At 37.7% G+C, this 13,152-nt stretch overlaps 1 protein-coding gene across 2 annotated transcripts in view; it reads right to left on the bottom strand.

The window, feature by feature from the left end:
- The window catches only part of ARHGAP15 (Rho GTPase activating protein 15), a 466,518-nt gene extending 457,626 nt beyond the window's left edge, over nt 1–8,892 (bottom strand). Inside the window, exons 1-2 of one of the 2 annotated variants that reach the window (XM_034424600.3) lie at nt 8,516–8,892; nt 579–759 (exon numbers count right to left, since the gene is read on the bottom strand). In XM_034424600.3, coding sequence (XP_034280491.2) covers nt 579–743 — 165 coding nt within the window. In that variant the 5' untranslated portion in view covers nt 744–759; nt 8,516–8,892. The remainder of the gene's footprint in view (nt 1–578; nt 760–8,515) is intronic. The other variant, XM_087881819.1, reaches the window with a different exon arrangement.
- Between the last annotated feature and the right edge of the window lie 4,260 nt (nt 8,893–13,152).

Raw genomic sequence — 13,152 nt, 5'->3', positions numbered from 1 at the left:
TCCATTCTAGACAAACTTTGATGAGAGATTTCACCCATTCCAATCTAAAGGACAAAAGCAACCTTGGCTGTTTTGGTTAATGATTTAAGTCAAGGAAAGGATGGGGAACTACAGCACTTTTAGTTCTCCAGGACATTACTAATGTACTCTGATACTCGGATATGGGTTTCGTTTTTTGTTTTTTATAATTATTTCTACCAGTTTTCAGTTCATTCATTTAATAAGAAGGATATGCTTTAAGGAACACTTTGAAAGGATTTTTTCTAAGATCCTTAGGAGCAAAATGTGAGATTCTTGCATTTATTTAGTAGCAGGAAGAGCCACACACACATGGCATCCTCCTTCTAGTGTCTGCAGTTACTTTGACTCTTGGCTCTTTCATTTAATTACAAGATCAGGCATTATAAGGGCTTTTTTCCAATTGCAGTACTCCCAATGTTGATCAGGGAATCTTGAAATATTATTGAAGAACATTGTCTTCTCTGAATTAAAAAAAACACAGAAAAAAATGTCCATCAATTTCTTTGCTCACATATCTGGTGAAGAAATTTAAAAGGCCATTTGGGATCAGTACTTACAGGCTCAACGACTTTCAGATTTTCAGAGTATACCATAGATTTGCTTTGGCTGGATCGGTCATGGGTGTTGCTGGGAGTTTTGATCCTCATCTGAACAATCCCTGTGCTTTCATGGGAAGGATGTAGCTTTTCTACGCTGGGATCGGAAGCTGCTAACTGCTGCATGATTAATATGTCAAATCTGCAAAATATAATAGTTAAAATATGCTTAAAACACTTTGCATTAAGCCAGCCTGGAATCCCTTTTAGTGAACAAGGAGAAAACGGTAAAATCCTGATATTCAGAGATAGCTCTGAATAGCAGGATATCTTAACAACAGCACCAATAGGGCATTTTTATTATTCACCAAGCCATCCAAATGTGGAGGAAGAGTGCAGTTTGCATAAAAGATTATTCTTATCTCTACAGCCATTCCTCTGTCCTGGAATCTTTCAGTAACCTTTCTCCTATAGCTGGCTGGCAGGCAGTAGAGTGTGCCTTTGGTCTTCTCATACTCCATCCAAGATAGACGTCTCAAGTTTGCTCAAAGGCTGAAAGAGACTTATTTGGCCTCCACCAATTGTGCCAGAAGGTGGAAGTTACATTCAGGTCTTTATAAAGGGTCATCTTGATTTTTTTAAAAAAAAATAGACTTGCAAAACATTTGTTTTGACATTCGGAAAGATGATGTAAAGGTGGAACACATGATAACCAATTTAATATATACGTAGCCCGTTGATGCTGTGGTACATTAGAACGGGGTCTTAATACTAATAGTGGTATTAGATAGGAAATGTTAACTTCAGACAAGAAGCTCCACAGTTAATAATTTAGCAATATTTTGATGATGGACCAAGTTTTTATTTGACCTTCCTCTAAACATGTGAATAACAAAGATAACTTCCTTATGTTTAATTCATTCTTCCCTATTTTCCAGTACTTGTTACCAGTTATGGAATCTAGAAAGCTTTAGGTTCTTAGGACACAAAACAAACAATATTTCCTTAAGTTTATTGTGTCAGATTGCATTATTTTTAAGCCCTGGAGGGAAAGGACAAGGAAACAGAGATATCTCTTGTTCAGTCACAAAAACAATAATCGCCACTACCTAAGCAAGTTTTGAAAAATCTCTAGAATTTTGAAGGAAGAACTAGAGCTTGCTGCACTCTTAATAAAGTAACTGGGAAAACAATGAGATATGATTTCATTCAAAATGGGCTCGAGCAACTTAAATAGTTCAGTTATAATACCAATGGATTACAAACTAGCTGGTGATCAGGATTATTATTATTTTTTATCTACACACTTTTAGAAGGTGCTCAAGATCATAAACAGTGACTTTATGACTTCATATTTAGGTACATGCAAGAGCAGCTTGTACCCAAAAAAGTCCAGAGTTATCACATCAGTGAAAAAAAAAACTGATTTAGTAAAAAAAATGTTATTTATTTTGGATACTTAATAATAGAAAATGATAAAAGAGTTTGAAAAATAAAAAGGCAAATAAAATTTCCATGAAAGTTGTTTTCTAACTCAGTAGAAGAAAACTTCAAACTAAAAACAGGAATCTTATATCCTTCATATTTGCACATTTGCAAAACTGGTATAGTATCCAAGGAAGCTGAGAGCATGCAAAAGACTTTGGAATGTGGCTCTTAAGGTATATCTTGAGAATCACTTGAAATTACCAAAAAATAAAATAAAATAAAAATACTGAAGTTGTAGACATGGTACAGCAGAAAAGAAGCCCCATAAAAACCACTCAAGCAAAGAACATTGAGATATTTCAGTTATTTACTCAGGCACAATTCTGCGCAAAAGGCCTTTGCTGGGAGAAAGATTGGAAGGAAAGAAAAGTAGGCAATACAAAACAACATCTGGAATAGCAAGAAATATATAATTGGACTTGTCTAAATAATGGAAAATGTGCAGAGGCAGACACAGTAGAAACTCACAGTTGTCACCTAGGAACAGGAACTGAACTGTTAATCTTTGATGTAATATCTTTCAAGATTATTCATATGGAGACAATTTCAGATACACAGATCTTTCATTAACAATAAGAAAGGCTATATGTAAAGTTTACTACCTCGACCATAAATGAATAAAGACTCCCTTTTCCACCTAGGAAATATGACAGTGTTTTACTCTGAGCTTAGTGAAGTGGACTAAATTGCTAAAATATTACCAGAGCAGGTGTGTGTAACACATACATTCATTCAATTTTCAGATGCTATTCAGCAGTTTAAAAGTGCTAAACCTACTTCTATTTTCTCTGACACATCAAGTGTTTCTCAGCTTCTACCACTTTACTTATATCACAAGCATGATATTTTTCTTACTTGGGACCTTGGGCTATTATTAAATCTGTCAGATCTCATAACTATAGGTTGTCAGACCAATTTGTGCTTACGTTGGAAATTTATCAGAAAAGCCTAAGAGCTGCAGGACAGATGGACATTGGGATGCAAAGAATGCCATCTTCTGGATGAAATACAGAGCAACATTTTTTTTCAAATCCATGCAAGCACTTCTCAAGCTGAACAAGCTGTTTTTTTCTTTCGGCTCTTCCCAATGAGGCCTCCTGTCTCAGGCTTTTTGTGGAAAAGTTGACAGTAACTCAACATGTGCCACCCAATCTTAAAAGATGCAAGAATCCCATTATGCCTCTTTTTTCCTTACCTTTTCTTATTTCCAATAAAATAACAATTTTTATGCCAGTGTATGGTGAATGGAAAAAGGCTTTATCAGTCCCTATGAAGTAGAATGGAGTCCATAGGAAGAATAGAACTAAATTTCATTAAAATATTATAACAATAGCACCTCGACTTATATACTGCTTCACGGTGCTTTACAGCCCTCTCTAAGTGGTTTACAGAGTCAGCCTATTGCCTCCAACAATCTGGGTCCTCATTTTACTGACCTCAGAAGGATAGAAGGCTGAGTTAATCTTGAGCCATTCAGAATCAAACTCCTGGCAGTGATCTGAATTAGCCTGCAGTACTGCCTTCTAACCACTGCACCACCATGGCTTAGTGGTAGATTAGTAACAGAATCTTGCAAATCTGTTTTTGTCATACTTATCCTATCTTCTACTCTTTTTAATCAGGAAAAAACCCTCTTATAACCCACTGAGTCAAGGAGCAGCTACCCTATTCCGAATATGATCTCCTTTTCATGACCTTAAGGTCATGAAGCTTAAGCTTCTGCCCTGTCTTCGGTACAGGTAGTCCTCAACTTATGACCAAAATTAAGCCTATTTCCATTGCTAAGCAAGACAGTTGTTAAGTGAATTTTTCCCCATTTTACAACCTTTCTTGCTACAGTTATTAAGTCAATCACTGCAGTTGTTAAAGTTAGTAAGACGGTTGTTAAGTGAATCTGGCTTCTCCATTGACTTTGCTTGTCAGAAGTTCCCAAAAGGTAATCACATGACACTGGGACACTGCAACCATCATAAAGACATGCCAGTGGCCAAGTGTTCAAATTTTGATCACGTGACTTTGGTGTGTGACCATTTGTTTAGTGACCATTCGAAGTAATATCAGTACTGAAAAAAGTGACTTATGATGACCGTTTTCCACACTTACGACCTTTGTAGCATCCCCATGATCATATGATTAAAATTTAGATGTTTGATAACTGGTTCGTATTTATGATGGTTGCAGTGTTCCAGAGTCATGTGATCATCTTTTGCGATCTTCTGACATCCAAAGTTAATGGGGAAGACAGATTCATTCAATAACCATGTTACTAACTTAACAAGCACAGTGATTCACTTAACAACTGTAACAAGAAGGGTAAAATGGGCAAAACTTACTTAACAATTTTCCTGCTTAGCAATAGAAATTTTGGGCTCAACTGTCTGATGGGTCCCCTGGACGCTTCCCCAGTTAGTTCTTCAGATGTCAGCTTGGGGGAGGATGAACCAGTTCCTGGCAGGTCAGGAGAGAAGTTGGTCAATGGTTCTAAGAAGACATCTGAGAGGGATTTGGCTGAAACACAGCTGCAGCAGGACATCCCTGAGGCTCCAGGTGGGGAAAGCATGCAGCTGCAACCGGTCAGTGATGAGGAAGAGGAACTGCCTTCTGCACCTGATCCAAGAACACATAGGGCAGAGAAAAGGCAGGAGCAGAGAAAATCATCCAGATTACTCGTGAGGAGAAAGTCTCACCCTTTTTGATGGGCTGCATCAGAAGTTGGCTATTTAGCACAGCAGACAGATGGAGGCGATGCTGGGAATAGCATGTCCATTGCCTAGCTGTGTGTTTTCTGGTCATTGTGATTCCTGCCTTGCTTTGGATTGACAACGTGCCTTGACTTGGATCGTGCCTTGTGAACTCTGGACTTTTCTTGCCTTGTGAACCCTATTGCATTGTGGATTTAATTTTGCCTGCTGGGTTTATTCTGATGGGGAAACTTTCAAGTGCCTTGTGAACTCATGATCCATTGCTCTGTGGACTAGCATTGGTTTGCTTGTGGCTGGACTTAATTGGGACAGTGCTGGGTTTTTGGTGACAGGAGTTGCTGGGAAATATTAATAAAAACATTAAACTATGGTTATGTGTGTGTGTGAGTGAGTGAGTGGGACAGCACAAATTGTGGTTGTAAATTGAGGATTATCTCTTACTTGCATCACAGGGAAAAAATATAAGGTTTGGAGAAGTTAATGATTGAACTTCCATCTTTGATATCATGAAACCTTCTCTGAAAAGATGGACTCATATGTATATTAATTCATGTAGAGCCAGGGCCAAATCTAACTTTCAAAGTCCCCCCAGTTATATCACTGCTAAGAAAGACAGATATAAGTATATGAGCATGAGTGTAAGAATAATGTGCAACCCTGAGAACACTAAGAACTTAAACTAAGATCAGTGGTGAAATCCAATTTTTTTTACTACCAGTTCTGTGGGCGTTGCTTGGTGGGCATGGTGTGGCTTGGTGGGCGTGGCAGGGAAGGATACTGCAAAATCCCCATTACCTCCCCACTCCTGGGGCAAGGATATTGCAAAATGTCCATTCCCACCCCACTCTGGCCAGAGGTGATATTTGCCAGTTCTCCGAACTACTCAAAATTTCCGCTACCAGTTCTCCAAACTGCTAAAAATTTCCGCTACCGTTTCTCCAGAACTTGCTGGATTTCACCCCTGACTAAGATCCACATAGTCAAATAAACAAAGGAATATCTGGTATATATTTCAAACTCCTGATCTCTTCTTTATACAAAACATGGCAGTATGACTTTACCCAGATGAAAAATGGATGAAAATACCCCTAAATTTGTGAGGGAAGATATATCTGAAATCTTGTATCAAGTTTTATATAAACCTTTGAGAGCAATTTCAATACTTAGTTCACATGAATGTTTTAAATAGACTGAGAAGTTAATAATTAAATTTACGTAGATGGAGAATTTCTCTTTCAAAGCCATAGTTTTTTAAAAAATGGATTGTTTTATTTTTCATGATTTTAAAGCGTATCATTGGAGGTCCAGTATTTCTTAGCTTCTGCAATCTACTAGAATGAAAATGACAGTGACTCTTCATTATTGTGGACTGAACTATGTAGTTTATTTATGAAGAGGCAATGACACAAGAGGTGAACAGATTATGTTTATTAAGATCACATTATTAAGATCACTCAATCCTAACCTGGAACAAAAAGGGACTTTTCATCTTTTAAGGAACATACTATGATTCCTCATAATGTATGTAGGTTTAATTATTGCAGGGTCAACAAATGAAAAAGCAACAGCATAGTCATTGTGATATATGCACCAATCATTTTATGTATCTCTGTGACAACATGAAGCATATACAAAAGCGGTGAGCTTAAACTGTACCCAGTTTCTATCATTTGCCTTCCCTTGCCTTCCACCAAACCTATTATTTATTATTACCAAATATTTAAAACAGTATAAAAATAAACATGGATGATCTACGAAACATATGGAGTTGGAACATCCCATGTGGTAAAATCAATGGTTTCATATGTTAAGAAACAGTCACTCAGGACAGCAAAAAATACTTTTAGGGTAATTGGTCTCTTCAAAAGATGTTGAAGAAAGTTGGCTGTCATCTTTTCTATACTGGAGTCGTAAAACATTTGAAGGAACTCTAAAATAGGGGTTTTTCAAACTGTGCCACAAGAACTCAATGAGGTTCTGTGAGAGAGATGAGGTTCTTCTACAACCAATTGTCTAACAACATAGTTTTGTCTCCTGATCATAGATTCTTAGGTTGTTGTTTTTTAAAAGAATAGTTCCTCAGGAAAGAAAAAGTTTGAAAATCTCTGCTTTAGACCACATGTTCCTCATGTCTATGTGAAATAAATTCTTGTAAAAAACTTTAGGTTCAGATATGTTAATATGTTGTTAACATATTACAAAAACATGCACCATATTGATGGTGCCCATTAAAATGGAGACCTAGTTGTGGAGGCCCATGCTGATTTCTCCTTATCAACATTACAGGGTTAGAATCCTACCTGTTAAATCTCCAAATGTGTATGTGCTTCCTGCTCATGCAGTGTATTATGTACAGGTAGTCCTCAACCTCCTCAACTTACATTTTTAGTGACCGTTCAAAGTTACAACGGCACTGAAAAAGTGATTTATGACCGTTTTTCACACTTACGACCATTGCAGCATCTCCATGGTCACATGATCAAAATTTGGATGTCAACTGGCATATATTAATGATGGTTGCAGTGTCCTAATCTCATGTAATCATCTTTTGTGACCTTCTGATAAGCAAAGTCAACAGGGGAAGCCAGATTCACTTAACAACTGTGTTACTAACTTAACACCTGCAGGGATTCATTTAACAATTATGGCAAGAAAGGTTGTAAAATGGAGCAGAATTCACTTAACAATTGTCTTATTTAGCAACATAATTTTTGGGCTCAATTATTATCACAAATTGAGGACTACCTGTATATGGCAGGAGATAGGGTTGAACACTTGCTAGTCTTAAATTCCAAGAGCATTTTTTATAAACTCCATGGTTTAAGAGATTATATATATTAAATCATGTGAAAATCTCTAATTTGTCCCATATCTTAGAAAATTGTTGCTGGATAGCCCTGAAAATACCTTTCTTCAAGCAGATGCAATCTGAATATGGTTAAATTACAGCATATTCCAGAATATAGCTCTGCATAAATTCCATGGACCAAAATTGATTTGTGCTTACTTGGGCTCAGTTTGGATATTTCTTTTGCAATAGGGCTCCACCTTCTAGGCATTGCTGATTTAATTCCAAGTTAGGACAAATACTATATGTTGCTGTAGCTAAGCCAATTGTTTACTCTGCATGACAAGCATTCCAGATATATTTCTGTTGATATTCCCTCTGTTGATTACCATTTCTAATAAGCCTCAACACTGGGACAATCAACCCCCAATATACTAACTGTAGTTTTAACATCCCAGCATAACACATTTCAATTGTTTTGTGATTTTCTTGGCTTTCAATCCTCTCTCTGTCTCTCGCTAAAACCACTTGCTGTTCATACTTCCTGAGCAAACTGCTTACCCTTTTTAGGAGAGGGGGTGGGATCATACCTTTTGAAATATAAAAGACTTTATGCCACCCAGAATCATCTTGTAAGGGAGATGGCTGGCATAAAAAATTAATAGAATAGAGATAGAGATAGAGATAGAGATAGAGATAGATAGCCAGATGATAGATAGATAGATAGATAGATAGATAGATAGATAGATAGATAGATAGATAATGTTCCCAGTTGCACACGCCGTATAAAAGTCAACCTAAATATTCAGGTATTCTTTCAGAGTTTGTATCTGAAAGGAGTGTGGTTATTATTATTTTTTTCAAAACAATGCCTATGCATTACAATAAAATAATACGCCATAGTAAGTTTCTCTACTCCCTTCCTGGCTGTGTCATACAAGTTGCAGATGAGGATTGAGAAGCAAATTAAATTTCCTTACCGATATTCTGCTGTGCACTGTTTTTCTCATCTCCCCCAACAACCTCCAGTTTCAGCTTTTTTAAAAAGAAAGCGGGAAATGTGAAATGGCCCCCTTCTGAAGACTACACATCTTGTTTCATCTAAGGCAAGCACAAAGCAGGCAAGGAGAAAAATACAGCAAAACCACTTCCTGTCAAACAGGAGTTCAGCACCCCATCAGTAACAGCACAGCACCAGATAGGAATTAAAGAACGAGCCGAGGCTCTAGCATGAAAACCTTGAGTTCAACTTACTACCCAGTCTCAGAAGCTGTACAAGTTTCAAAGGAAATAGAAAGAGGAATGAGCTGAGCTCAAAATATTTCAACTTCCTGTTCCTTTGCTTTCTGTAAAAAAGAAAGAAAAAAAAGTGTTTGAGAAATCAAGCACGTTGGTGGGAAATGCCTCTTTTGGTCTTTCCCTCCCCCCCCCCATTTTAATTTCTTTTTTTTAAAAAAAAACGCAGCTTCAATGGTGAAAAATCTATGGATAAAAGATTCAGATTTTGATTTTCAGTTTTGCACAGATTTAACAGGCAGCTGCGACTAGTACTGCTTTCTTGGTTTTCTGTCTGAAAATGACCACAGAAAAGATGACCATAAGCCTGCTTGCTTGTACCTCAGTTGCATTAAAATCAAATTAAAAGAGTAGCTTTGCTCAAAGAGGGCCAGGCTTTGGATTAGAGTTCAACGGGATCAAGCGTAGAGATCTGACCAAATTTACTTGGAATTTCCAAATAAAACTCCCCATTCACCAGAAGTTCTATGATGCTAAGGTAGCGAGTAAGCCTTGCTGAAGCTCCTTCTCTTGACAGAAACTCAGCAATGAGCATGGAAACTGCAGAGAAATATCACACACAAATCAGAGATATAATGTTTTCTTTATCAAGCCACCTCAAGAACAGGTGAGCATAATCTTTGGGGGGGGGCAGATTTTGAACAGAGTTGCATTTTGAGCTGGTTGCCGGGGCCAGGGCAAAAAAAAAAAAAGGGCATTTAATTATGTTAAGGTAAACCTTAACTCCAGAGGATGGTAGAGGACAGGAAGGCCTGGAGGAACGTTGTCCATGGGGTTGCGATGGGTCAGACATGACTTCGTAACTAACAACAACAACAAGGTGAACCTTAAAGGCAGTTAAGATTATTACTGCCTGGGTATTTAATAGGGATGTGTGAGGCAGCTCTAGCTCACTCAAATAAACTATTTTGTAATGCATTGAGGCAATCTGTGGCAATTCTAGGTCTCAGTAGACCATTGCAGCAGATAGAAGAAGCTTATGTGTATAACATAGCTTCTGCATGCGTACAGAAGCTTTTTGGATGTTTCTAGTCAAGCACTGGAATCTTTGGAGCAGGATGCCTTCATGGCATGAGGCCAGATTACCAACATTACTTCATCCCATTACTATGGCCTGTCCCATCCCATCTTCATCCCATTACTATGGCCTGTCCCATCCGTTCAACAGGAAGATAAGCTGTGGACCCTACCAGTTATTTTGACTTGTGGGGCCCAGGAAGAGAGCCTTCTCTGCTGTTAATCCTGTCCTTCGGAATATTCTCCCCTCAAGAGATGAGGTGCCCCCAGCTCTCCTGGCCTTTTCCGAAATACTTAAAAGGCCTGGCTCTGCTCATTTGCTTGAAGCCCGAGGGGCATGCAACCATGGGGCTGGTTAGTGCCATGAAACTTCTGCCTATTTAATTCTGAATTTTAATTCTTTCATTCTTGTTTTTAATTGTTTTTATTATAATATTTCCATATCGCTTTTATGTCTATTGTAGACTCTCTAAAGCTGCTCTATGAGGGAGATGGGTGGATTCTAAATATGATAAACAAACAAATAAATATCATGTCTGCTTCACTCTCAGTGTTTGGGTAGTGAATATTTCTTCCTTCCCAAATAACCTTGAAAGTATGGATTGGTCAAAACATCATTTTGTATAATCCTAGAATTTAAAACTTCCCTCCATTTTTTATTACTTTCCATCCATCCATCCATCCATCCATCCATCCATCCATCCATCCATCCATTTATATAATTATTTGTTTCTTTGTTTATATCATTCTTTATTATTTTTACAAATAATTCAAGGTGGCAGATATATCCAATACTTCTTCCTCCTCCTGTTATCCCCACAACAACCCTATGAGGTGGGCTGGGCTGACTGATGGGCCCAAAATCACCCAGCTGGCTTTCATGGCTAAGGCAGCACTTGAACTCACTGTGTCTCCTGCTTTCTAGGCCGATGCCTTAACCACTGGATCAAACTGGGTGTTATTTTATTTATATCCCACTTTTATTACTTTTATAAACAACTTAAGGCTTTTGGGACCACATCAAAGACCTTGGGAACTGGATATTGCGCTAGAATTTGGGAGTGTAATGCATTTGATTCTTATCCTAGAAAAATGGGCAACACAGTAGTCCACGAATAGTATAAGGAAGGGAATTAAAATCTATTTCATTAAAAACTGATCTTATTCATTATCAGGACAATTATATATTGGAAGGATATACAAGAACATGCATGAAAAGATCAATTGTTGGTAATGAAAGGAGTAAATTATAGACTTTGTAGAGAAAAAGGCAGACCAAACTGAACTTCTACACTGAAATATTTTTCCCCTTAATTTGGCCAAGTACTATATATCACCTTTCTCTCTCTCTCTCTCTCTCTCTCTCTCTCTCTCTCTCTCTCCCTCTCTCTCTCCCTCCCTCCCTCCCTTCCCTTCCCTTTCCTTTCCTTTTCCTTCTTCTTTTTTTCCGTAGAAAATTTATATAACTGCCTACTTGCTCACAGCAACTCTAGGTGGCTTACAAGCAATCAAAACACAGAAAAAAATAAATAAAGAAAGAATAACTCCCCACCTCTCTAAACACGTAATCAGATATTTAGGCTGCTCAGCTCCAAAATAACTCTGACTAGCTTCACAAGACAAAAAAAAAAAAAAAAAAGGAAGAAAAAAACATTGTAAATATAAAATGTCCTGAGGAAAGAAATGGAAGTCTTCCACAATACCCCCAAACTAAACCTAACACTCTACCCAAGTCCACATTTTTAGGGCTTCCTTGAAGATCAGTAAGATGGAGGCCATATGAATTCCAAGGGAAAGTTATTCAGAGGAGGGTGTTGTGATGGAGAAGGCCCAATTCCTGGTTCTGCAGATGATGTTATTTGATCCCTAAGACCCAAAGCATGCAAAAAATCTGATCACACAAGAATGTCAGAATAAGGCTGGATTAGAATATTAAACTACAAATGAGGTTAGACAGGACTTTCACTGAAGGCACAAACCTCAATGTTTATCCAAATCAGACAAGATAGTTTTTTAGAGCTTCTAATGGGTTAAAAAGTAGCCCTATGAATATAAAAAAAATTGCAAGAGAGCAGAAGCGTGTTATTAAAAATGTAATAAAAACAATACATAAGATTTTGTAGAGATTGAATAAATTTTGGAAGACAAAAGCCTACATTACACATCCAAGGTATGAGGAGTGATAGGGTTGTGCATAGAGATAGGCCCACCATACAGATTTAAATTCACTTGACCAGTTTGAGAGATTAGATTAAGGGATCAAACAAACAGATCAAGTAGTAGTAGTTGTAGTAGTAGTAGTAGTAGTAGTAGTAGTAGTAGTAGTAATAATAATAATAATAATAATAATAATAATAATAATAATAACCTACCTGATCAGTGGGTGCAGCAAAATTTCACAAACTGACTACCTGCCATCACTGCGTTGCTAAGATCATTCACTGGAAATTGTGCCAGCAGTTTGGATTTGAGTACAGCAAAAACCACTGGGAACATCAGGTTGAGAAAGTTTTAGAGAATGAGAAACTCAAGATCTTGTGGGATTTCAGGATTCAGACTGACAGGCACTTGGTCCACAACACACCTGACATAACAATAGTTGAAAAGAAAAAAGTATGGTTCATTGACATTGCAATACCTGGTGATGCACGGATTGAAGATAAGCAGCAAGAAAAAAATCACAAAGTACCGGGACTTGCAAACTGAAGTTGAGCGACTGTGGAAAAAGAAATCGTGTGTTGTCCCGATTGTAATTGGAGCCCTTGGAGCAATACCCAAAGGGCTACCCCGCTATTTAGAAATTCTAAATTTACCGGACTTGAACATTTTGACTTTACAAAAAACCACCTTACTCACAACAGCTTACATCCTCCGACGATACCTTAACAGTTCCTAGGTCCTTGGTTAGGACTCGAGCTGCTGAGCTATCAACCAGCCTCAAAGGCTGTGAATCTCACTAAAGATTAACTAATAATAATAATAATAATAATAATAATAATAAAAAAAATCTGAATGCTGGAAACATAATTAGAGGCATTAATACATGCGCAGTTCCAGTGATCTGCTACTCAGCTGGAATCATCAACTGGACTTTGGTTGAACTGGAAAACTTGGGCCAGAAAACGTGCAAACTTTTGAATATGTACCACGCTTTACATCCACGAAGTGACATCGACAGGTTGTACCTGCCAAGAAATATAGGGGTCAGAGGACTATTGCAGGGGTGGGTTCTAAATTTTTTTACTACTGGTTCTGTGGGTGTGGCTTATTTTGTGGACGTGGCTTGGTGGGGGGGTAATGTGAC

Source organism: Pantherophis guttatus, chromosome 1, assembly GCF_059756535.1.
Source record: "Pantherophis guttatus breed Tessera chromosome 1, ASM5975653v1, whole genome shotgun sequence".
NCBI classification, from domain to species: Eukaryota; Metazoa; Chordata; class Lepidosauria; order Squamata; family Colubridae; genus Pantherophis; species Pantherophis guttatus.
This window is presented reverse-complemented; position numbering and strand designations above follow the sequence as displayed.